This window comes from Natrix helvetica (genome assembly GCF_964273705.1).
Source record: "Natrix helvetica genome assembly, chromosome: 4".
Taxonomy (NCBI): domain Eukaryota; kingdom Metazoa; phylum Chordata; class Lepidosauria; order Squamata; family Natricidae; genus Natrix; species Natrix helvetica.
Window position 1 is genome coordinate 39,927,652 of NC_138550.1, and position 27,525 is coordinate 39,955,176.

Below are 27,525 nucleotides of genomic sequence, written 5' to 3' on the forward strand. Positions count from 1 at the left end.
TGAGAATCTCCAGAGGAAAAGATATAATGATTTCATAGCTTATGTAATGTTTAATTGTCAGCCTAATGTACTAAAAAGGTATCATACAACTAAATCAATAATATATTCTTCGTTTCACAGAATGCCAGATTCACCTGGTGAAATTCCAGAATATCCCTTCTTTGTATCAGTCAGTGATTGGCTGGACTCAATAAAAATGGGCCAATACAAAGCTAATTTCATGGCAGCAGGGTACACATCTATGGATCTTGTTTCAAGAATGAGTATTGAGTAAGTACATTATTTATTAGGATCTCTAAGTTTTATAGGACAGTGGGTAAGATTGGAATTTTAGAAAGTGCAAGAATACATCACAAAATGGCAGGCATAGGTTAAATCAACAAATATTTATTCCCCATAAAAAAAATAGTAACTGGTTTGAAATGTAATAAAAATTTGCATTTAGTCTTACCAGAGTTAAAAATGAAAATGTTCACTATATTTCAAATCCAATTAGTCAACATGTATAATATCCAGTATCCATTTTCTAATAGTTTTCAGGCTGAAGAACAAAATAAATTATATTTGAATTATATTCAATATTTCAGGTTTAATATATTGAATATTTCAGGTTTAAAAACATCTTGGAACAATTTGTTTTTGTATTTTCTGTACTTCACCCAATATTTCCCAACATTACCTTTATCTTGCAGTGACATTAGAAGAATTGGAGTTGTTCTTATTGGACATCAGAGACGAATAGTGAGCAGTTTACAGACTTTACGATTACACATGATGCACATACAGGACAAAGGATTTCATGTATGAAAATTCTAGAAGCAACTGTGTTTTGTGCCTCAGCATTTCTAAAATGGAAAATACTCTCACTGCTCCTTTCTTCCCAGCTTCAAAAACTGAAACTTCTTCATACTATAAACACAAATATTTATGTTAATTCTTCCAGCTTGGAATTTTTACTTAATTACATAGTTCCATCCTCAATGAACTGATGGTAACATCCTGGCCCCTAATAAAAGACTGTTGCTATATGATGTTGAATAGCTTGGCATGGATGTATAACTTTATATAACAGTAAAGTATTCAGAAAACTTTCATCAACTTTTTTGAAGTGAAGGCTTTCTTGGCTTGGAATTGCTACCTTCTTGTTGTAATTAGAATTTGATGGTAAATTACTAAATAATAATACTAAAACAATAATGATGATAGACATTTATTTTCATGTTTTGTGACATTTTAGCTTCCAATATAAAATGTGCAATCAAGAAAAGAACTTGACACATGTATTTATTTTATTGCTTACCAAATCCCAAATGTAGGGTTTTATTACTACATTTATTTTGTAATTATTACATTTAGTTTATGACAACTGGAATGGAAGCATAAAAAATATTGGCCAAAATGAACAATTAAAAGTTTATAGTGAAATTTTATGTAAACAGATGTTTACAGAATTTGTGTATAAACACATAAAGTGAATTATTGACAAAGATCATCACCATGTTTTTAATGATGCCAAGTGTTTAAATGTATGTTTGAACACCAGATTTCTCTATCTTAGAAAGTTTAGAGTACATAGAGTATAAACAAATCTAACCATTGGCTAGTTTCATTATTATTCATGTCTAAGTTTCTATATGCTTCCACAATACTGAGCAAAGTCCCAAAATACATTTTAAGCAAAATAAAATCCATTATAGGTACCAGTGATTTTACACAATGCAGTTATGTAACGTTCTAAATATATATTTAACATGAGAAAACATAAGAAATTGCTTTTTACACATAAGAAAAAAAAATGTCTTTAAGTCATTCATTGTGACATATTTAACTTCTCTAGGTTAGACATTTTTTTAACCCAGAAAAATTACATTTTTCTTGAAATGGTCATGAAAAATATCAGTTTAATTCTCATACTTTTTGATCATGGAAATGTTTTCAAGTTTTCCAATGAGTACAAATGGAAGAATATTCTAATTACTACGTTACTTTCAGGAAACATCATCCTGCCCTTGTGGCCAATGGGGAAAAGAACTGCTTCAAAATCAAAAAAGAAATAGCATCAAGGATGCTATATATTTGAGTAGTAAATGAGGCCATATAGGAATTGGTGCTCATAAATAGCCACTTCAACAGATACCTTTCATAAGCCAGATGTTTGAGCTATAAACCTTAGTAGCCATGTCCTATTTCTGAAATAAAATGCTGTTGTCTGTATCTCTTAAAAAAGTACATAGATCTAATTTGGCTACATCATTCATCTTTGCATGGAATAAGTTCTGTTCCAATAAAAACAAAAGAGTACATCTGTGTGCTCTAATAGCCTCACGCAAATTTCATATAAGTAATAGTTTAAAAACATTTATAGAGAATTTCTCATTTATAATTGAAGAATGGATATGACTAGTCTATACAAGGAAGACTTAAGATGGCCTAGCCATATAAAGGAACTAATTCAGTGGGTTTGGGGGCATATGCCTTTGAGTCAGTCTTACTTCTGGCAACTACATATGCTCTTGCAGTTTTATTGGCAATTTCAGAAGGGTTTTGCCATCTCCTTTTTATAGGGTTGACAGTGTGACTGGCTCAAGGTCACCTTGCCACTTTGTGCCCAGAGGAGAACTGGAACTCGCTATCTCCTGGTGCCTCTAACCACTATACTAAATTGGTTCTTGGTTCCATTCAAAAATAGAAATGCTTAAAAGGGTATCTTGCATTAGAGAAAAGAAACAGGAAAATGATCTTGACTAGTCTTTTTGTCTAATTTCAGTAAACACTTCTACTTGGCTTCCCATGCAAATATTTTTTTCTTTGTTTTTCACATATAACTTATTTGTAAATTAGACTAGGGCATTTCTTAAACTGAAGCCCTTAAAATGCAAACAAAAACTATTTTTAAAGACATGAAATGGAATCAATAACAATATTTCTTTCATTGTCCATGAATTTAATAGATGCTAATAGTCTGATTTTAACATCTTTCAGGTACTGTTATACATGCACTATGATTACCATACAGGTACATCAGGTTTGCTGGCTTGGAAGTAACATGTTATTTTATGCATTTTAACACTGTTGATGAAAAATGATCATTGTAATGATTGTGGTGGATTTGCTCTTTATCTATTAAGGGAAAAGCCATATAAATTACATTTTATATTTAAAAATACAGCCTCATGTATAGAAAAAAATATTTCCTTTTTCTTTGGCTTTTCAATTTGCCTGCCAAGTTTAGTTTCATTCCTAAACTTTTCTAATAGGATTGTTTTTTGTTTTGTTGGCAACCTTATTGTATTATATTTTGTTAACATATATGGATTACAGACTAGTTTACGCAAACAAGCAATCTCCTAAAAAAACATAAACTCTGCCTGAGCAGCTGCTAATCCCACAAAGACAGCATCTTGTCATAGCTCTTCTTATGGTTGAAGCTATGAAGCATGCAGTACATGAAATACTGGCTAGCTAGATAAGCAGTCTCCATATGACTAGCTTTAAGTTAGCAATCAAGGAGCTATGTCTTTAGAAAAGTCTATTTGAACAATAGTGATGTGCCAAAAGCCAACTGCCAGGAAAAGCCACTGGCAGAAGCAGCAATCCCTTCACTAAACAAAGGAAAAGATAACTCCCTGCCCTGCAGTGATAACATTTTATAGCTATTTGAATTGTTGTTTGAACATAATGGCTACTCTTAAAATACAGTCAGTCCCTCTCCCTCTCTCTTATACTTGAATGTTGAATTCATCTGAAATGAGATGACAACCCCCCCCCCCCCCCAATCCAACACTAAATGCATATTCATTTTCAAATTCCCAATAATTCCTTCTGGGCAATTTCTTCCTTGATCATAACAAGTACCAGCAAGATTCAGAATGCTATGCAGGAGGGGTGGTATAGGAATGACCAAATCATTAATACAGGTAGTCCTTGATTTATTATCACAAATGGTATCAGAAGTTCCATTGCTTAAGCAATGTAACCATAAAGCATGACATTGAGTGACCAGATCACTAATTGACAGCAATCAATAATTGCAGTCCCATTGCTATCTTTGACTGAATTCCACTGGTTGATAGTCTGGGACCACAACCTAAGCCATTCTGTTTGGTCCATCCCAGCCCTAAATCTCAGTAAAGTAAGGGACTATCCCTATCACTGCCCTTTTAGCCCTGCACTCCGCCTTCCAGGGCAGCAAAAAAACCCAGAACTTAACAGCTCCAGAACGGCTTCCCACGCTGCACTCAAGGGCTTCTTGGTGTACTGCAACTCTGGGTCAGCAAAAAGCCCCTCATCTGCAGCATAGTACAAAGTTGAGCTGCCTCTGGAAGCCTCGGTCATCCCAAGAGTACAATGCAAAGCCACTCTGCCCTGGGAAATCACACTAGCAATAGTGTGATACAAGCCACAGCCATCCTGGGGTACCTCAGCCCAGTCCCAGCCACAGTTGCCCTGTACTTTGAAGCCCCTGTCACTCCACAGCCCTAGCTGATTTTTTCCCGTTTATTTTGGCTGTCGCTGATGAGGCAGATCCATCCTGGTCCTTCATGAAGCAGCTGCTGCCACAAGTCCATCTTCTTCAGGTCTTGCGAGGAAACTGCAGTGTATGACCTGGAAAAGAAAGCCTCATGCAGCCAGCAGCTGCTTTCTGAAGGGCCAGGCTGGGCATGTGTGGTCAGCGTGGAAGCAAGACAGCAAAGGTTATCTGGGGGGGGGGGCATGTGGCATAGATGGCAGGGAGCCAAAAAGGCATAAAGGGGGACAGGTAGGCAGGGGGAGATGAGAATTGAAGCAAGCCTGCAGTCATAAGTGCTGGCAAGCTGCCAGGTGCCAAATTTTGATCATATAACTGCAGGAGTGCTGCAACCAGGAATGGGTTCCGGCCGGTATTACTGCCGGTTCACTCGTGTGTGCGCTTCGCGTGCGTGTTTGATGCACGCTGCACATGCTGAGTACGCATGCGCAGTGCAATTAAAATTGTTCTGCACATGTGCAGAACTGAAAAACAAGATGGCAGCACTAACAGTGCCGACCAGGGAACCGGTAGTGGTTTGGTTCGGGGGCATGGCAGGCCTGGATCACTGCCAGTTCCAGCAACCCAGGCCACCAAACCACCAAACCGGTCCAAACCGGTAGGAACCCACCACTGGCTGCAACAGCTGTAACTTGGAGGACCAGTGATATCTCCCTTCGTTCAGTGCTGCCATAACATTGAACAGTCACTGAATAAATGTTCATAACTTAAGGATCCTTAAGTTTCCTTACTTTTAACTGTGTGGAAGATGTGTGTGTGTGTGTGTGTGTGTGTGTGTGTGTGCACGCACACTTACACCACACACATTGATATGGGACTAGCTCTGTTTATATGTAATCACTCAAATTTTAAAATCACTGTCAGTACAGCTCTTCTTCACACAGGTAGATCTATACCTTTCCATTCAGATGGCTGAAATGAAACACATTCATTAATATAGCTACAGTATAAAAAGTAGTTATTTCCTGTTTTATCACTCAGTGGGAATATATATTTTCAACAGAAAGGAACAGGAGAAAAATATTGTAGATGTGCATTTAATATATTTTTATAATAAGCAACTAAAGAAAGAGTAAAGGAATACATTCTTTTAGCAATGTATTAGTTAAAAATCTTAAATGTTCATTTGAATTCTGTCTATGGATTTGTTCTCTGTGCTACATTTTGTTTTACTCTATATTTCCCCCTACCCTTTAATGATTGTATAATTTCCATGTTTTAGAAGCTACATTTTGTTTATTCTCTGTTGCGAAGACAATTCCACACATATCATTGCAACTGTACAGAGAAAGACAATGCCAATACTGTTGTGTTCTTTAGCCCACTGATTTCATTAGGCTTAAGAAGGATTGAGTCTATTAGGAGAGGAGCCACACATCAGTGACAGATAGCAATGCACTGCTATGTTCAATCCCTGGAGTCTTCCGTTAAAAAGTAACAGGTGGTATAAATAAATCTCCCAAGATCTTGGCGAGTCATTACTGATAAAGTAGGTAAAACTCAGTTAAAATTATAAATAGTTCTGCCATAACACAGCTCCTATAATTACTGACTCTTCAGAGTACTGATGAAAATATGGTGAACATTATCATGTCCCATTTTCTCTCCAAAGCTGCTTTTAAAGTTCTGTTTAAGGCCATTTGCAACATAACCTTTAATGAGCATACAATTATTTTCACTTAGCACAGCATTGTTGCGTGCTCCAGATGAAGCAGAAAAACATCTAGAATTTCTTACCGATTGGGGAAGATTATCACAGAAGTGGTATAGTTCATTTTCAACCCAACCCCCAATGTAGCTTGTATCATGTAGTATTTTAGGTTTCCCATGGAGACAAAAAGAATAAAGCAGTCCACATTTGAAAATTATACAGAGAAGCTATCCTATGGGTCTAAATAGGGATTGAATTTGATTAACACTAAATCAGTACCGATTTCTGAAGACTACAGAATACTTTAACTTTTATTTCTACTAGAATTGCTTATTCATTCTACCCTATAAACAAAGAAAAATGGTTCAGGCTGAATGCAGACTTCTCCTTTCTTAACATGGAAGACAGAACTCTAAGTTCTCTGGTCTGAATGAGTCCCATAGCTCTTTGGGAAATGCCCATCAATGAAATTATCTATGTGGCATAAAAAATGTTTTTTTTAAAAAATAATGGAAATAATCATATTAATTGTATTCAATTAATTTAATGTCAATTCAGTTTGTGTACAAATTAAATCAATTTTTAGCAATTGTCCCTACTTTATTGATGAAGTAGACTGGCATATCACTCAATGTCAAATGCAGTCTTTAGCTTGAAAAAGTTGATTGTTTCTGGCTTGACAGAATTTGGAATAGTCTCTTTGCTACATTTCGTAACACCTTTTTGTGAACATAAGAAGAGGGCAAAGGATGACCAGTCGATGAAAACCTTGCTGGATCAGGGTGAATTGTGCATCTACTAGTTAATGAAGCTTTTAACTAGTTGGTTTATGTATTTAAGTCAATTATACAAAATGTTAACTCTGTAGAAGCTCTAATATACCGTAAACCTAATTATTTCAATAAAGCTTCAAGATGACATAGTATATTATTTTGATTAACAAGAATGTTCTGCCTTGTTATTTTAAAATCAAAGCTCAAGTTTTATGTTTAAACAAGAATTGATATTGGCCTGGCACATGAAGTTGGTTTTTCTTTTTTCTTTTTAGATATTGATTGAAACAAAAAGTAAACTGGAATATTTACATCATAATGTCATTTAGGTAATTTATTTACAAGTGCTGCCATTTTATTACTGAATCATTAGTATGTGAATTTAGTCAAATAAGAAACTATGTAATGATAAACATGGCAATAAAAGTAGGATTTTTTATACCCCAAGATGTAGGTTTATAAGCAACTTAACTTGCCTTTTGTGCTTTAGAAAGTATATTATCAGAAACAATTCAATATTATAGGCATGTTTTAAAACAGATTGCAATATTAAAAACACAAAAAAATCCTTTAATATTAAATATGCTTCTTGAAAAATAGTCAATTTCTGCTGCTGCTGCCGCTCATCCCAGTGTGGAAAATTCTTATAATTGATATGTACGTGTAGCTTAAAATAAAATGCATTAATTCGAACAGAGGATTTTTCCAAGAGCCTGACGTTAATACTGAAAGATTTGATACTATTAAGCAAAAGTTAATCAGGAATTTCAAATATATTTATTTATTAGTTCATATTATTGTAGACTATTTACAGTACTCTTAAAACTTGTGACAAAATAAGATAAATACTGAATATAATTCAATTGTTTTATTATTGTGTATTCATCATTACAATCCCATAAGCTTTCATGTAATATTTTTAAAGTTCTAAATTTTCATACAAAATAATTTTTGACCAACAATAAATCAATACTTGGCTAAAATGTAATGTACTTCTACTTGATAGAACCTTTGTAAACCTAAAGTAATAGACCTAGAAGGGCTTCCTGTTTGCTTTATGTATAGTGTCCATCAAAATACAAAAATTAACTTCCAGAAGTGACGGATAGGTGCTATTACTACCGGTATATTCTGCAAAAAACATCTTTTTTTTTGGAAATAGAAAACTGCTGCTATAGTGTAATGTAATATAAGCCTAAAATAAAACCAGGACTTGATCCCAGTTGTATATTATAAATACTGGTGGGACAAATAAATCTACATTGCTGATCAGGTTCATTCCTACATAGAACAAAATAAAATAAAATTGTTTTAATAATACAGAACGATCAAATAATATCAAGTTGAAATAACATTTATATTTATACTTGGATTCATAAGATATGAACCACTCAGGATACAGGATTATGCTACTGGCAGAAACTCGAGTATTTATCCCCTACTTTACTGTTAGGTATGATTAACTACAGAAAATGTGTAACATTCTTTTTAACAAATCTACAGGGTCTCTATACTATTTCTGTCTTTAAAAACAAGTTTTTAGAAATTGTCAAATCTCATTTTCCTGATCCAAACAACTATTTTAATGAAAAATACAGCAACACAGAAGACCTATTTCTATTGTTTTCCTTTTTAACTAATACAACACAGTAATAAATGCTGATAGATTAAGAGAATTGTACTCCCCCCCCCCTTTTTATATGATTGCTATGTTTGCATTGCTGGCACAGGCATATATTTGACTCAGTATCTAAAATAGTAACAAGAAGAATCCTCACAGGCAAAGAAATTTTAGTGGGTAAATTATTATTCCTAAATTTTACAGGAATCACATCAATCAGGAAAGATGTTTGGAGATTTGTTAACAGTAGAATGGGATAAATACACATACTATGTTGCTAACATAATCTAACACTGTGTCTTAAGTGCGGCATACCTTATAAATTCAAGATCGACCACAATCCATACCCATGAACACATACTGTAGACCTTGCTGAAAAGACCAATAGCAGAGAAGAAATGGCTGTGGAGACTCCTGTCAAGAGGAATGAGGACACCTATTCCAGTGGATCAGCTCCACTGATGAATATGGAAATGCAAAACACTTTTAAAGTTTCTAGGATTATACCCTGAAGCATAGATAGCAACCTAAATTTAAAGACTTTCAAGCCATCGTTTGAAAACAATCAACTTTTAAAAAATTACTCCTTGCTTTATTTTAAAAGAAGCAAAAAATAATAAAGATTTTTTTTGTATTAGCTCCAAGTTGTAATGGCTAAAAATAATTCGTTATCCTTTAATATACAAACTTGAGTTTGAGTTTCAAACTCATTTCATAGATTCATATATCTGACAATATTTCCCATTTCACTCCAATATCTCTATGCATATAGAATAATTTGGATGCCTAAGCTCATTGCATTAAAATTATGCCTTTTACTCATTTTTAATATTTTGTGTCTTACTAACAATTGCAAATTAAAGCTACTGTGTTTGAAGAAAAGGGCTTGGTAACCTTTTTGAGGCTGCTCCATTAATTAAAATCACATTCACATTTTATTAGCATATCGGGTCTTTTCCCGTGTAAGATTGAGATTGCCTTGGCAACGTTTCGGCGAGGTCTCACTCACCATCCTCAGGCTGGTGTTTTTGGCTGAGGATGGCGAGTGAGACCTCGCCGAAACGTTGCCAAGACCATTTCAATCTTACACAGGAAAAGACCCAAATACAAGACCAGCATACCTACACCCATGAAAATCTACGATAAATTGTATATATATATATATATATATATATATATATATATATCCAATTTCACCCTGATTCCCATTTTTAATTAAAAATTAACAACTTCACTTGAGTTGAATTATTCTCCTTATGTGAAATCTACTTTGATAATACGTTTCATGTGAATTTTCATGTGCTAGCTTGCCTATTAAGTTAGCAATGTAATAAAATGCTCAGCTCTCATAACGAGGGCATTTTAAGGTGAATTGCATTCCTATGCCATCTATTTGCAGAAAGAGTATGGGGTTTGGCAAAGCTACATGCTGAGCAACATAATAAGATATTTGTACAAAGTACAAGTTACTGATTATTATTGTGTTTTATTTTTCTATGGTTTCCTAAGAGGCATTATCAAGTCTTACAAATGGAATAAGCCTGTTTACTAAGATATTTATTAGCAAATAAAAGCATAGTACTCGTGGTTATTTCTGTGTGTTTGTTCACCTAAATTGTGTAATTTTTAAAAATCCTACAGATTAGAGAAACCAGCTATTTTTTATTCATGCACACATTACAGAAAATAAACTCAGAATTTTTGGAACAAGATAATGCAAATGGCTTTAAATTTTAAAAAATTAATAACATATGCGGATACTAAGCAAAGCTAAGAGTCATTGTTCCCTGTACTGTTTCACGTAACAAGTCAGAAAATGTGAATTAAGTAGTCAATAGCCTTCACTGCTTCCTGATCTTGAACTACAGATTTAAAGGCAAATAAGTAAAGTATAGATTGGCTGTGGGAGTCTAATCCTTCCTTGCTACTATTAACTTGGGCAATAGAGATAAGAACTTGACTTTTCTCTAGTTCTTTTATAGAAATAGTTGTTACAAATCTAGCACAATCTAAAATGTTGGTATTACCTCTAGAAATATACCACGATTAAACTGACCAGAGCTTTACTCTTCTACTAGTAAACGTTCCAATAAAATTGAATTGGTGGAACAGTTGCCATAAGACAATTCAAGAGCAACTGGCTTTAAAGCAGCATGTTAACAGAAACAGTCTGCATCCTGGTTACTAAAGAAAACTAAGAGGAAAAAAACATTTTCTAGGCACAAAATAATTCAAACATTTTATAATCTGTAACTTGCAAACTGTCAGCAAGTTGCCCATTATTACCTGGAGTGGAAGTACAAAAGCTAGAAAACACTGGTATATTTCCTATAGAATTTCTAAGTACTGTTTGGCCAAGGTTCTTCCAGACTCTGCCAGTACAATTCATTATAGTTTACCATTAGTCAATCCTCAATTTCAGCAAGGAAATAAAATTCAGCAATATCCTATAAAGCAATAATGCAATGCTATACTTCCTTTCTTCTTTCCCAGTAAAATATGCTCCGTTTTCATTACAGAAGGTAAATGTCCCTGAACTATCGTGCAGATCAGCATCAGAGTCTGCAAAAAGAGTAATAAAGGGTAATTGCAAAGGTTAAGAACAAGGAAACCAGGCTGTTAAGTCTAAAATATATGTATGTGTGTGTGTGTTGCATTTGTGCTGATAAATAAAGGGAGACTAGTATAGATCTATTTCGAGCTATTTAACTCTCATCAGCTAGCCATACCCTTACTGGGATATATATGTACGTACGTACATACATACATACATATATGTGTGTTTGTGTTTTATCAGCACAAATACAACACACATATATATATATACACACACACATACATACACATATACATATGTATACACACACATACACACACACACACACACACATATATATATATTCAGAAATGCATTAGCAAATAGCAGATATGGCCAAGAAATACAATCACGTATTAATCCAGGTACAACTACACGGAAAAAATCATACTCAAAGATTAATAGAACCATTCAGGAATGATTTGGGGCAGGGTCCCTATGCACACCGAATCAGAAACGGAGAACAGGATTATAAAATAAACGTTCATTTAAATTCAGATGTGGATTTTTGTTGCCTTAAAACATTTTAACTCAGCCAGCCGACAACACAATTGACAACTCTTAACATACAGCAGGAAGCGGGAGGGGCTGTAAGTAGGCGCGCAATATAATTTGCTAGGAAAATACTTGGGAGTTAATAGGATGGATGAGGTTAATTTGTGTTGTACGTATTAACAGGCAGGCAGCCGTCTTTCCAAGCCACATCTCTGGCACACACGCACACCCCATCAAAATCCAACCCTCACTCCTCGCTCCTAGGCAGACATATTACTGAGCTTTTAAACGTTTCGTTTAAAGAAGGCATTGACCGAACGCCAAATGTGGAGGGCGGAGAGCAGATTATCGGGATTATTCGTCCTTCCCCACGGCACTTCTTCGTCACCGTTATATTCAAACCCTGCATCCGTCTCTTGATACTTCTGTACTCGTCCTGTCACGGAAAGATTCAAGGCGGAAGGCGAGGGCTTCCATGGCGGATCGCCCCCGCTTTTCTATCCAGGCAATGGCGACTCTTCAGCCCGCAAAGAACCATCCAAAATTCACCGCCAACCCTGGACTGAAAATGATGCTCCGCCTCGAGGAGGGCGTGGCTTAGAGAACGGTTCTGTTTCCGAGGTAACGACGTAGGCGTCGGGGAAGTGGGGAGGGGGAGAGGGGGGGGTTCTTGCTCTTTCAAGGCCCGACGGACAGCTGCTGTTGGTCGCGTTTGCTTTGGTGAGTATAGTAGAGGCGCGGATTCCTGCTCCTTTAAAAAAAGGGGGGTGGGGGGGAGGCAGAGCTTGAGTGCTTCTCTTGTACTTTTAATTTAAAGTTATGTATGCCTTTCTCTGCAAGGTGAGGTCACCTGGCTTCCCACAGCCTCCCCCACCCCACCCCTCCTTTATTGGTACGAATCCTGAGAGAGGATTAGGTTAGCCATACGAAAGAGCGGGATCGACTTCATGGCAGAGCCAGGGTTTTAAATCCGGTTTTCACCTAGTGAACCGTGCCGTTCTTTAAAGCGGCTCCCTGGATGCGTAGGATTTAAAGGCGACTCGTTCTCAGGCCATGCTAGGAAAGGATTCTGGGTTTGGGGTCCATATATTCGACAAACACCAGCGTGGGAAATAGTGCTCTGGATTGCCCTTAAAACAATTCTGATGTCTGGGTGGAACCAGAAATGCAGAAAGTTTATTCACAGCTCGGGGGAAAGATGCTACATTCTTTAAAATGCCTGGCTTGCCTGATTAGTTGTAGATTTCATTTAAAAGCAGAAATGGCAAATCAGCACAGAGACTAAATTCAGGTATAACCTACCTTTCCAGTGATGCGACTAGACCTTTTTAGAGGAACGCTGAGAGAGAAAATCTCATTGGTTTCAGCTTAATGTTTTATTTGGAAATATATTTGCCTACTCAGAAGCAACAGACTTAAGTGTATTTTCTTTGGGTAGTGTTATAAATGTGATTTTTTTCATGTTTGCCACATCTAACTGAAAATATTATCTGGTTGCACCCAAAGACCCTTATAGTCCCACTATATTGAAAGATGGAAAGGTTTTATAAAGCTAAATTACTGATGTTATAAAGTAGACCTTAAATCCTTTTAAATAAGGCATGGAACTCTTATTTGTGGGTATAATTACTGGTTTCCCATCTTGATTCTTGAATATTTTTAATAGTGCACTGTACAGAAGGTTCTGATTTTGGTTAAACTATAAAATGAGAAATATGGATCTACTTCTATTTTTTTACAAATAAAAACTTAGCCTCATTGCACGCTGCTTTATGAATTGTAAAATCACATTTATCCATTGACAGAAAGATATTGTGCTTTAACAGGAAGATAAGTACCTAGCCTGTTTTGACCAGAAGACTTTCCAAATAAGCAGCTTATCTACTTGTTCCTTAGGCTAACCAACCTTCTGTGACATGATTTGCAACTATTTCTTCTCCAGGATGCTTCTGATTTAATTGTCTTGGAACCTTTGCCTTCATGTACATCTATAGTAATTTCAATTTTTAAATCTACCTATCTATCTCCAACCTTTAGAAATACACAAATTGTCTGTGCCATTCAATCAAAATTATGGGATTATTTGATAAATTGGCAAGTTGGCTTGGTCTGAAAAAGAAAGAAGTTCATGTTCTATGCCTTGGATTAGACAACAGTGGTAAAACAACAATTATCAACAAGTTAAAACCATATAATGTAAGTAGACATTTTTAGTTTATTACCAATTCACTTTATATTGTTGAAAAGCTGATATATATCACTAGAGATATTTGTGGAAACATGGAATGTTTAATACATTGCAATATTTAATTTCAAGACAAAATGTATCTGTGTGTAGATAGATAGATGATAGATAGATAGATAGATAGATAGATAGATAGATAGATAGATAGATAGATAGATGATAGATAGATAGATAGATGATAGATAGATAGATAGATGATAGATAGATAGATGATAGATAGATAGATAGATAGATAGATAGATAGATAGATAGATAGATAGATAGATGATAGATAGATGATAGATGATAGATAGATGATAGATAGATATCTTTGAGAAGGAGTAAATTGTAAGTAAACATTGAATGTTTGTACAGTTTATATTTCAAAAAAATAAATGCTAATAGGAATTATGTTTACATTTGTAACATTGAACTTAAAAAATAAATATTTTTGGACTGTAAACTTTAATCATCTAATGAATAAAGTATGCAGTAGAATTCAAAAAAGGAACAATATGAAAGTAAATTGCTATGAACTCATTTATTCAGTGTTAATAATGGCTATTTCTTTAATTTACCTTCTAAGAAAGAAATAACCAATATTAACAATGAATCAATTAAGAACTAACATAGTATGTCAAATATGCTGAGTACCATTGGCAGTTTTATGACTTTTAAACTAGGGTTACATAATAAACCAAGTTAATGCTGTTTACTGCATATACATAGGAGCCCTAATTATACAGTTGGTCATTGACTTAACAACCACAATTGTGCCCAGAATTTATGTTCCTAGGTAAGAAATTTGTTAAATGGGTTTGCCCATTTTACGATTTTTCTTGCCACATTTGTTAAGAAAATCACTAGAGTTGTTAAATTAGTAACACAGTTGTTAAGTGAATCTGGCTTCCCCATTGAATTTGCTTGTCAGAAACTCACAAAAGATAATTACATGACCCCTGCAAACGTCATAAATATGAACCAGTTGTCAAGCATCTGAATATAAATCTGCAACCATGGGGATGCTGCAATGATTATTTTTTCAATGCCATTGTAACTTTGAACAGACACTAAATGAACTGTTGTAAATTGAGGACCACGTATAGGCATTTTTGTGTATTTGCAATTGATATATATGGACCAGAACTAATTATAGTAAAGATTTTGGCATATTTGTGTGTTTGGAGATGTGATTATCTGTCTGCCATTTTGTATATTCATTTGTCCTCAAATACATTTTCCCAGCAATCTGCTGCCTGTCTTACCAATCTGCTCAGTCTATATTTTCCTAATCTTTTCAGTACTTGCTTCTCACCCCTCATCAGCGCTCCCACCTTTTCTTCCCATGCACAGTTGCCAGTCTTTGCAGTGCTTTTTTCTTTCCCACCAGGGCATTCATCCCTGGTTTTTTTCACAATATACCCTCCAAACCTCCAATCAGTCACTGGTCTTCCCTAATCCCTATGGACTCCAGGTCTCATTATCTGTAGTTTTATTATCCATAATTATAGGGTAGAATGAAATCCCAATGAAAATTGAGTACATACGTATATATGTAATGTAATGTAATAATAAGTGCTGGTAAGCTTTTTTTGCCTTGGTATCCCATTATGGATATCCTTTTTAGGGACATTTAATACCACATTAATATCTTATTTTACTTCATTCCAAGATTGTTTTATTTTCTAAGACAATCTAGGATTTCTATATTTTTTAAAGAATTGTAATGCTCTGGGTTAAACTGACTATATTTGTACAATTTATATTTAGTTTCACATACTGATTGCTGTGGAATTTTATGCTTTTAGTCTTCTATGTAATTAATCCAGAGCATTTTATTTTTATGTAGCTTAAAATACAATAAATAAGTCACCTCTATAATATTTTTTGGATTTAAATGGGCAATGATTTGTTTGATTATATCTCTGTAAAACAATATTTAAGTCATGAAAGCATTCAGATGATTAATATCATTATAAATAATGATTGATTTGTTAAAGAAGCAATTTTAGCAAAAACATAAAGTATATGTTTAAATGCAAAATGCAAAAAAAGTTGAGATTTACTCTGGTTCCTAAATATCTCATCGTTTCTTACCCATAAATCATCTTCTAGTTAAGAAGATGAAATACTTATGCTTGACAAATTATAAATATTTTTATCTTTCTTAATTGGAGCATAACTCATTCTCTATGTCTTTCTCAAAAGTTAGGAAATTCAATATACTTAGATTGCATGAACAGACACTAATCCCTATAGTTTTTGGTTTGGTTCTGCAACCCAACAAGACAGACAGAGGCTTCAGAGGATAATTAGACCAACCTGCCTGCCATTGAGGACTTGTATACTAAAAGATAACTGTGGAAATATTTACAGATTCCTCGCATCCGGGACATAAATTGTTTCAACTCCTACGCTCAAAATGACACTATAGAGCACTGTATACCAGAACAACTAAACACAGTTTTTTTCCCGAACGCCATCACTTTGCTAAACAAATAATTCTCTCAACACTTCAAACTATTTACTAAGTCTGCATTACTATTAATTTTCTCATTGTTCCTATCACCCATCTCCTCCCATTTATGACTGCATGACTGAAACTTTGTTGCTTGTATCCTTACGATTTATACTGATTGTTTCCTAGTATGATTTGATTGCTTATTTGTACCCTATGACTATCATTTGTGCATTATGATTCATGATGCATGTATCTTTTATTTTACGTATATTGAGAGCATATGCACCAAAGACAAATTCCTTGTGTGTCCAATCACACTTGGCCAATAAAGAATTCTATTCTATTCTAATATTGGATCCACATCCACAATGTTGATTACTAATATTTTGATAACTGGGTGAGACAAATCCAGTGCTTATATTCTTTCCTTCTTTGCTCAACTACATACTTATTTTTTTTTCAAAAGTGAATGTTGTAATTGAATTATCATAAGATAAACAACAGTGTCAATCCTGATGAATACCTGCTACAGACATTATAGGCAAATATTTATGCTTGCAATAAATGTATTTATTTATTTGATTTCCTAACTTCAGAGCAATTGTTGACAGCTCATAATAAAACACGATAAAAAAGCAATATACACTAATGAAAAAAGATGGGAACAAACAGCACAGAGAGACATATACAAAACATAGCCAACAATTAATATAGCACCTGAACAATTCACATTAAAAGATAACAGGAATAACTACATCACATTGTTGTGTACTAATAAATGAAGTAAAATTAAATATAAGGTAGTTTATATACTATTGGACTGAATAAAATCAAATTTAAAAAGTCTGCAGAGCTATTATACAGGGCAAAAATTAGGGGCAAACGTAAAAGATAAATAATAGTTTTTTTATTCGAAAGCACATGTATTCTTTTATAAGTGTTAGTATAATTGCTTGTTATACATTTCAATAATATTTTATTATTGCTTCAATACACTATTATTTCAATTAAGAGAGAATATATATTACTGATTTTAAATATTAAAATAACTGTTTTTAACTCAGATTTTCTTTTGCACAGGCTCAAGCTCAAGATATTGTTCCTACAATAGGATTCAGTATAGAGAAATTCAAAACATCGAGGTAGTATGCTTTTATTCCAATATTTTATAGCTTTATATATAGTTATGCATTAAATCATTAAAGAAAATATTTCAGATGTAACATTTAAAGTGTCTTATTTTCATTCTGAAAATGTCAGGTCCTGAAACACATAAGGTAAGTCTGAATTGTGCATCTCATACGTGAAGAAAGTTTTAATGAGAAACTTTCTTTTTAATGAACCCAAGTCTCTATGGAAGACAATCTTGTATACACATTTTCTGATAAAATCAGCACAGCTACAGTATCTACCTAAACTAGTTACTTGCCTCTTGAATACCATCTTGCATTCAAGACATGTTGAGACACTTTAGAGAAACTAGTTGGAGAGAAACCATGTGGTTATTTTGTTTAGAATCAAATGTTCTTAGCAGACCCATCTTGTTAGTTCCATTTTTAGCACTATTCTAATAGTTTAATAGGAGATGTTGGATAAATGAAGGCTAACTTTCTTGCAAGGAAAACACGCCCATCTCTCACGTTACAAACATGAACAGTAAATCCGAAAAATACATTACAGCTGGGCTCATCTTCCTGACCATATGATGATTGACTGTTAAAGCTACTGATAGCTTTCAATAGTTAAGGTGTTGTATAAAATGATCACCTGGGAACATGTCTTTTTTTTTAAGATGAATTATATTCCGACAGCTCAGAAATCTGGAAATAGATGCTATACAATTCAGATTAGAAGTAACGCTATATTAAAGTATATATTATACTATTTATAGTAACCATATATTGGACTGCAGTTTAACAAGATTACAGAGGAAGATATTCTTCAGGGAAAATTTTAGGAATATGAAGTGGAATAAACAAGAATTATGGGAAGTAGTTTTCTTTATATTTAGAAGTGCACAGCACAGAGTAAGACAACAATGTGAAGATCCAATTAAGTTCTTTGTTTAATATGGATTGTTCCTTTGTATAAAACTATATTTTTAATTTAGTTTGACACTTGTCAATAAAACTCACGGATCATATTAAATTAAATGTCAAAACATGAGTACTAGTCAAAAAGTTGTTCTTACACTGAATTGGCATTATATAATTTATACAAGATTGCAATCCAGAATGTGTCACAGATCTAATGCTCTGTTTTATTGTTTCTTTACAGTTTATCATTTACTGTGTTTGATATGTCAGGTCAAGGTAGATACAGAAATCTCTGGGAACATTATTATAGGTAAGTCTATTTTTAACAGTAAGACTTAGTTATTCATGCCTCTATTAAATTTATGAAAATATTTAGTTAAAATAGTTTGCAGAGTAAAATTATAATTACGTTTCTCTTAGACTTGTCCGCAGTATTCTCAAGCATGAACGAAAGGGAAGGAATGATGAATTGGAATAATATAAATATATATAATCTATATAAAAACCTCAAATCTGGGAATAATTAGGAAATACGGTATATGAAAGGAAGTTAATTATCTATTCCTGTGAAAATTATTGCTATAGCAGCAAATACTAACTTTTAGATAGTTTTATTACCTTTTAAAGTCATCTTGTAAAATGACCAAATTAAATTCCTATTTTCTAGCAGTCTTGGCTAGTACAAGTAGTCCTTGATTTATAACCATTCATTCCTCAATTACAATACTGAACAAAATAACTCATGACTAATCCCCAAAATTATGGCCGTTGCAATGCCCCCATGGATAGATGATCACGATCTGGGCATTTGGTAACTCATTCACCCTAACAACTGGCTGCCAAACACCCTGCAATCATGTGATTGCCATTTGCAATCTTCCCTCCTGGTTTTCCCAGAAAGTTAATGCACTCTTGCACACCTTTCCTGACTTATGCCACACCTCCATGCATCCTCCCCAACCCGCATGGCACCCTTCATTCATTCCTGTGCAGTGTGTGCACTCTTCCCAACCTGTGCGATGCTTTTCGCACACACTGTGTCCTCCTTCCTCTCATGCATCCCCCCACACCCTCCCCAATCCAGCCCCATGCATCCACTTATTTCTTTCCAGACTGGCAGCAACCATTTACCTGCCTGCTGGCCTGGAACTTGTAAATTTCTCCTGGCTTCTTCACTGACTTTGGGATTCACTTAACCATGGCAATTGGACTGCAGGGATTGCCATCGCTAAGTGATGCTGTCATGCTTTATGACCACATCACATAGCAACCAAAATTCTAAACCCAATTGTTATTATAAGACAAGGGCTACTGTAAAGCAACTTACAGAAATTGCAACCCATTAACTTATGGTAGGCTATAGATTGCACACCTTGGATCTTATACTTAATACATTTACAGCTGCTTAATTGTTGAATATATATAACAAATTAATGGACAAATTAATTTACAAAATATTGGTCCTCCTTATATAAAGAATGTCTGAGTGCCTATGGGATTATTTTTATATAACATGAATTAAAATTCTTTCCTTGAATAGTTACATGAAATAATATAAAATGATTTATGGATTATGACTTTATATGGATTGAGTTATGTCTCCTTTCTCCAGTATTTAAACATTTTATATCTTGAAAACATTAGAGTTTACTGCTTAATTAATTGTGCAAAAATTAGATTAAAGGCTGCTACATAAGCATCTAAGCTTCTATTACTCACTATTTATTTATTTATTTATCTACTTATTATTTTCCAAATATAGCAATTTTAAAGCCTTGCCACATTGCTAAGCTTCTATTACACTTTGTTTATTTGTTTGTTTGTTTGTTTGTTTTGGAAGAATCCAAATAGAGAAAATTTAATGCCTCACCACTTTGCAACTTCAAACAAAGTTGCTATTTTTGTTTTGAAAGTATATTGAGGCTATACTTGCATACTTACTGAGAGTAAACCACACTGAGCTCTATAGATGTATGTAAGTACAGGATTGTCTTTTAAACTTGCTTTTTAGTAGTTAAGCATTCTGATTTAGCAAATTACCATATTACCTTTTAAAGGCTCTAATAGCTTGGATTTAAATTACTGTAAATAGAATTTCAGTGAGATAATGCCTATCTCATTTTTACAAATAGTTCCTCTTACGTTTTTTGCAGTACATCCCATGAACATGACTGTCTCCTACTGCTTTGAGGGCAGAGAGGGTTGCTGTGGAGTGGGAATGTAAAAATGCTATTCTACAACTGCTGTATTACAGTATATATTGCAATTTTGCATTCAAGCTAGTTTTTGAGTTTTTTAATGTCTATTGCACTAGAGCACTTTCAACTGAGCTTTCTCAGACTTACTACATTTCCCACTTTTTTACAATTGTTGCATGAATTGTTTAATGCAGCCAGGTGCATGAATGGATGACAAAGAGATATAGTGGAACAAATTTGCCAAATAGAGTCATTTAGTTAAACATTCTTTTAAAAATCCACTTGTATTAATATAGATTGATTATTATCATTGTTGTTTACAAAAACCTGGATTTCAATGTAATAGGGTTTTTTTTCCCTTCCAAATCCTTAACTGTATTTGGATTACTGTATTCCTTGGAACAAAATGCTTGCTAATGCACACTGCCCACCATTCCCATCTGGCTTCTACTGGTAGAAGGAACAACTAAACAATCCTTTTTGAGAATTACATGAAAACTAGGAATTCTGACTTGTTCTTTCCTAATAAGCCAGAATCAAAAAGTAAGAATAAATCATGGCCTTTGGTTCTGGTCTTTAAAGAAAATAATAAACCAAGGTTGCTGATGATCCTAAACAATTTGCAGAGGTGTCTTGTTTTATTTAGCTGTTCTTATTAGCAGAAGAATCCAAATAAGGGCAGTTGAAGAGCACATACCAGTATGCTGCTTTTCTGTGTAATTCTGAAGCATAACCTACAACACTTTTTTGCCTCATGGCTTCTTAACACTTTTACTATTCAGATTTTTCACACATGTAATTCGTGTCTTTTGTTTTTGTACTATGCAGAGATTGTCAGGCCATTATTTTTGTCATTGATAGCAGTGACGTACTAAGAATGGTTGTGGCCAAGGAAGAACTTGACACTCTCTTGTCTCATCCAGGTAAGGAATCTTTTTCACAATAAATCAATCGCTTTTGAAATAATTCTACATTACATTTTATTTATTTACTTTCCTTTAGTGATTAAAATAAGTATATTGTTGGTATATTTTTCATTATTATAACTATGAAATGTATTTAATTCAAAATTAAAACTACTGAAATTAATTTTTTAAAACATTGAATAAATATTTTTGTTAAATAAGATATGTGAATTTAAAATATGCGATTTGATATGAAAAGCAAGTGATGACTATGGAAGAGATGCATGGAAATACTGTAACCAACTGACACACTTTCTACAATTTGTAATGGAAGATGGCTTTTTTTATTTTTATGTTTGTCTTTGTTCAAAAATAAATAAAAATTGTTTATTAAAAACAACATAAATCATAATGTGAACAAGCCACACAGTTCATATCCTCCCAGCCTGATTTAACATTTCTTTTTTTAAGCAATTAATCATTGCTTTTCCCACATTCTCTAATAAATTTATTCTGGTTTATGTGTGCTGCTTTTTTGTTATTTAGGAAAAATTACACTAATTTCACATATTTTGGTGTTTTGTTTTGAAAAAAGTTTTAAAATGTTTTACTTGACATAGGATACATTGGTGCATTTAGAAATGTGTTTTCATTTGCAACAGTTTTTGGTGCTTAAACATGTATGGAAGATTATTTAGATATTTCTTCAGAAATAAACTTTCCTAGAGCTTTCATCTTGAGGGTTATAATCTTTAAGGAAGATATTGACTAGTGAACAATGTATGTTTCCCATTTCTATGTAAAACAGTTTTCATATATATGATGACAATTTAACAAATGATTATGTTCTAGATCTTAAACACCGCCGAATACCAATTTTGTTCTTTGCAAACAAGATGGATCTTAGAGATGCTGTATCCTCTGTTAAAGTCTCTCATTTACTGACATTAGAGAACATCAAAGACAAGCCATGGCAGATCTGGTAAAATTCTGATTTTATAACAAAAAATATTTAATGTGAATTACATTATATTTTGTATTTGGATTTTGAATGTTTTATTCCATTGTTCTTTAGTTTTCTTGTGCATACTAGTTAATAATTTGCTATCCAATAAATCTTTTTACTCTCCATAATTCTTGTTTGGAAAGTGTTACTTTCACTAATGATGAATATGCAAAATTTCACTGAATATAAGATTTTGTGCAAAATGAGGAAGCGAGTTGGTTTCTTCCATGCATACATGACCAAATACTCAATGTATATATGTATGCATGCATGAGTATATGTATTTTTAAATACATATTATATGTACAGGGGCAGAGGGGGGGGAGAGAACCATATAGTTACATTTTTAGGTTTAATTTGTATGTCTCCAAATTCAAATAGTTTCATTGTGGCTTACATTTAACTATAGAATTTTATTTATTTATTTCATGTGACATAACAGAATGCAGCATTAATGCATAAAAATTCACAAAAACAACAGGTAAAATGTATATTAAAATACAAAGCATCACAGCATTTTAAAAACACACCGCACAAATAATAAAATTATGAATAAAATTAACTTATGAACGGTTACTGGGATTACTAAACTTATGGCTGGATATCTGGATTGTTTAAACATTAGGCAGCAGCGTCCTAAGTTGCAATGTAGATTAGCCTCCTCGTGCACCTGGGCAGCGTGACTTTGTCACAGCTAAATACACATTCTAGCTGCTGGACCTCACAAAGATTTCCCAGCAAGAAGCAGCATGAATACTGAAAACTATAAATACTTTTAATCCTCTGCTTTATCATTGCCATTTTTCTGGGAAGATGTACACAGTTACAAAGCACTGGGTTACAACTGCCCCCAAATTTAGGGAATTTGTTTGGGGCCTAGAAGCATTCTTGGAAATAAAAGAGGAGACTGGCAGCTGGCTCTTTGATGCCAATTTCTTGGACTTTTTTTAAAAAGTGGTGTTAAGATGTAAAGCACAGTAGGGCAGATAACTTGGCATGAACCAGCGTGGGCATGTAGAGAAAATCCAGTATGTTAACTTCTTCAGCAGATCAGGAAGCAGGAAGTAACTTCACAATTGATACCATCTATATTTGATACTAGATATTATAACTAAAGACGGTTGTGTACGTGTGTGACTCACCTGAAGCTGATTAATTTTTAAAATATTTCTTCAATTGTTTGTATTACTTACAAGAATGTGTTCTTTCAGTGCCAGTGATGCTCTTAAAGGAGAAGGATTGCAAGAAGGCGTGGACTGGCTACAAGGTATGTCTTAATTTTGCCTTCCTTGGTTTTTTTTTTTTCCACAAGCCCTCCTTTTTTAAAAAAAAATATTTTTCCATCATTTCATTTTGTTTTTTCCTGCCTATTTCTGCTGTCAGATCAAATTACACAGTAAGTATCCTTACAATTATTTGGATGCTTCTTTCAATTAGACACTCATTCAAACATTTTAAAATTTCAGTTTTGATTACTGTATCAGCAATATTTTTATTCCTGTGATTAAAGTCAAAATAATATTATAAAAATATTCATTTCCTTTTTAAAATTCATTGTAAATAATACAATAAAAAGAAGAAAAACAGTTCTAATTTCTGGTCGAAGTTTATTTGATCCAAATGATCGCTTTTGTTTAAAGCAGCTGAAATTATATCTTTATGTGTGTGTATATATACACAAACAAGGTTCTTGCTATTATCTCAATTTTTAAGATGTACTTTTACTGTTTCCTCTGTAAAACATCTTAAAATGGGTTGCAAATTGCAACACATTAAAAAAACAATATAAAAATCAAAATCATTTAAATATATATATATATATATATAAACCAAAAGCAGTTAAAAGAGAAGGGAACAATAAATACTGAACAGAAGCCATTTATAGAACTTAATGCTAAGATGATTGTTCATACTCGCATTACAAATATGCTGTATGTGAATTATTTCATGTAACATCACTTATAAATAAGACTAGTCATTCCATTAGTCCTCATAAGACATTTACTTAAGCAATTCAGAGAAGATGATTTTGCTACTCCTGTCTTACCTAAAGTTTGCTTGCTTTAATATTACCTGATATTGTACAGTGTTGCTTCAGCTGCTAGAGGCATTTTTCTCACACATAGGAAGAGACGCTGGACCTCAAGTTATTTTCCTACAGCAAGCAGAATATAGCAAACAAATCTACATTTAAAAGATCATTATCCTCCTTTATATCACTGTTAAAAGATTTGACAGAATAAGATATTAAAATAAGCTTTGGTTTTGACAATAAAAATGTACACTTTTTGAAAAAGAACAATTAGACAGCAACTAACAGTTTCATATAGTTGGTTAACACTTTATTCTAAAACTTTCCAGTCAAGAATCTTATGTTAAAAAAAAACACCACTAGATGTCAGCAAAGATTGAAGATTGAGATGCAGAGAAACCTTGTAACTAACTACAATATATACTATATGGAAATTGAAAACTTTAAATATTTAGAATTTTGAAATAGTATCTCAGAACTGTCCATCAAAAACTAGGCTGCTGGACATTTCTGTTCATGAACCAGAAAATCTATAAACATATTTGTACATTACTCCTTAGAAGCTTAAAATGTTTCTGAATGGTAACGATGGAAATTTTTTGATGGTATCCTATATGAAAACTGCATTTTAATGTGAATTTGTGTTTGTTTTTATCTAGATCAGATCCAAATAATGAAGACATGAAAAGCTAATATGCTAATGGAAATATTAAATATAATTTATAGATACTGAAGGCCTCGGAGACAAAAACTTTAGGCCTGTGTGTTTTCTTGTGTTGGTTTTTATAAAAGCCTTTAAAATAAAATAGTATTTTTGCTAATAGTTTATAATGGCCATAATGTGACCAGAGATTTAGCTGTGGTCAAATAAAATGATGAAGTAATTGTATACTATTCAAAACCCTTTGGTATATTTTTGTTTGATATTTAGTTAGAACATATGATATCTTAACAAAAATGATTTCTGAAAAGCTTTGCATAGTGTCTTACATTCAGAACTTCACACTGGCCATGTCTCTTCCTGAACTAAAATGAGGTTTCAATTTAATAGTCATAAGAAAGAAAGAAAAATGCTGTGAAACTTAAACTAGTATACTTCTTGTTCTTTTAAACTCTTTTTCCTGCAGCTGGGAAGACTACTTTTATCCCTTTTCGTCCCCACACATTATTTTTTTTCATCATGTTGTATTGTCTAGCCCATAGATCATGGTTTATCCTATGTACAAAATAACTTCAAACCATAGTTTGAAATTTGAGTTTATAAACCTGTTTTATATAACAAAGTATAACAAAGTATTGAGAAAGAAAATAAATAAGGGTTAAGAAAAAATGCAACTAAAGTTATTTTTCCAGACAGGTAATAGAAGATGTCATATGTACAAGCACCAAGCTAGACTGTTTTGCTCTAAGCAAAACGAGTGGGTTTTTTTATTATTATTATTTTGCAAAATATTCAGTTTTCTCTGGAATTTTTTTTCTTCTGGAATAGGATGATCCACACATTGCAGTGAGGTTTTCACATGTCCGGAACTGTAACATCTCAAAGTATGGTATTCTAGATGATACACTTCTGAAAGGGCACAAATCATTTGAATCAACCCCTTTGAGTAGTGAGATTGAACATTTCTAAAACAAACTCTTCTATTTTGCATACTTGTACTCCCATAACACTCATAGGCATCTTTCATGTCTTTGTAGGCCATGTTTATCATGTCAAACAATCCACTGCAATAGACATTTGGTATAATTTTTCACTTGCACAGAAAACAGCTATGCCATACAATATTTTAGTTAGATGTGAATTGTGAATTTACAAGCTATTTGGATGTTTATGATGTGCTATTTATGTGCTAAATTATATTGATTTCTGTAACAGCTTAAAAATATTTTGATAAATAAAGTACATAACTGACATAATGGATTCTGTATCTTTTAAGATGACAAATGTTGCATTCATGAAATGAAATAGATTGAAATATTGTAGGGAGCATTTTTCAGAGACCATGCTACACTTGGGGAAAATGCAAAGCAGGCAAAGCACTCTGTAAGAATTGCTTCAAGATATTATCAGTTACTTGGACTAATATTTTTCCTAGTTAAAAGTTGAAGGGAACAGGCTTTCATTGGAGAGTGAAGCAAGCTAGCAGGACAAAACTTCCACATCTATGAGCTGCATCAAGAGAAGGGAATGATTGGAATTTATTACCATATTTGTTTTATATTTTCCAATTTTGGGGCTACATAAATCCTTGGTGATTCTGGGCAGCTTAAAAATGTGAACATCAGAGGAGCAAAAGTAAGCTAAACTAAAGGGGACACTACGACTACCTCAGTCACAAGTGATGGAAACTGCATGAATCAGCTTTAAGGATACATTTTATATTGAAAAACATAATTGAACTTTTCAGCTGTCTTTATGGAAAATGACATTCATCCAATTAAAAACAATCATTTTTATTTTGTAGTATAGAACCTTTGACCGAAGCAATTTCTATTTGATATATCCAACTATTGATATACATCTGCAGGTAGTACAAGATACCTCTCTGTTGTTACTATGGTAAAAGACTATTGAACAATTAAGAACATAAGGAACTGCTAAGAAAATGAGCAATGCAATCTACAGCTTTAGCTTGGACATATATCATGTCCACAAAATATACAATACATGCAATATATAAAAACTAGATTAGAAAATAACCTGATGCTAATTATTAAATTTCTGTAATTCAAGTATAAAAAGAGAAATAAAAACTAATAGGAATGCTCATTGCATGTTCATGGAAAGTTTTGCAACCTAAACATAGTATGCTTAAGAGCAACAGATAGGTAAATACATATAGAAATCTAATTGGGTATTTTAGAGCCTTTTTTTAGTTTCTCTAATTTTAAGAAGTATAAAATCAGTGGAATTTACTAATAAGCAGCATACATAGAATTGTATTGTCCATAAATTAAAAGGGGAATAAAATGAATTGTTTTTCAAAATTAGTCAAAAG

The 27,525-nt window shown here is 33.3% G+C and overlaps 2 protein-coding genes across 9 annotated transcripts in view; both read left to right on the forward strand.

Moving 5' to 3' along the window:
- Window positions 1-1,903, forward strand: part of EPHA6 (EPH receptor A6) — a 173,260-nt gene extending 171,357 nt beyond the window's left edge. For 4 of the 5 annotated variants that reach the window (XM_081951465.1, XM_081951462.1, XM_081951461.1 and 1 more), the window contains exons 13-14: window positions 121-270; window positions 693-1,902. In XM_081951465.1, coding sequence (XP_081807591.1) covers window positions 121-270; window positions 693-807 — 265 coding nt within the window. In that variant the 3' untranslated portion in view covers window positions 808-1,902. Of the gene's footprint in view, window positions 1-120; window positions 271-692 lie in introns of all 5 variants that reach the window. The other variant, XM_081951463.1, reaches the window with a different exon arrangement.
- A 9,955-nt stretch (window positions 1,904-11,858) lies between these two features.
- On the forward strand, window positions 11,859-26,434 carry ARL6 (ARF like GTPase 6). Of its 4 annotated transcripts, none has more exons than XM_081953263.1 (8): window positions 11,859-12,285; window positions 13,702-13,860; window positions 17,430-17,494; window positions 18,627-18,695; window positions 21,412-21,506; window positions 22,341-22,470; window positions 23,706-23,761; window positions 25,186-26,434. In XM_081953263.1, exons 2-8 carry the CDS (start codon window positions 13,738-13,740, stop codon window positions 25,209-25,211), a joined length of 564 nt encoding a protein of 187 aa, XP_081809389.1. In that variant the 5' UTR covers window positions 11,859-12,285; window positions 13,702-13,737; the 3' UTR covers window positions 25,212-26,434. The 4 variants fall into 4 exon arrangements, with proteins under 4 accessions (XP_081809389.1, XP_081809387.1, XP_081809390.1 ...); XM_081953261.1 differs by lacking the exon at window positions 11,859-12,285 and adding an exon at window positions 12,290-12,384; XM_081953264.1 differs by lacking the exon at window positions 11,859-12,285 and adding an exon at window positions 12,290-12,384 and having other exon boundaries at window positions 17,430-17,491.
- The last annotated feature ends 1,091 nt before the right edge of the window (window positions 26,435-27,525 follow it).

What these genes read in the sequence shown, in the direction of transcription:
- ARL6 (XM_081953263.1), top strand. Translation starts at nt 13,738, where the DNA reads ATGGGATTATTTGATAAATTGGCAAGTTGGCTTGGTCTGAAAAAGAAA. An exon ending in CACTCTCTTGTCTCATCCAG is followed by an intron (nt 21,507 to 22,340) that starts GTAAGGAATCTT and finishes ATTATGTTCTAG; the next exon opens with ATCTTAAACACCGCCGAATA. An exon ending in AGGCGTGGACTGGCTACAAG is followed by an intron (nt 23,762 to 25,185) that starts GTATGTCTTAAT and finishes GTTTTTATCTAG; the next exon opens with ATCAGATCCAAATAATGAAG.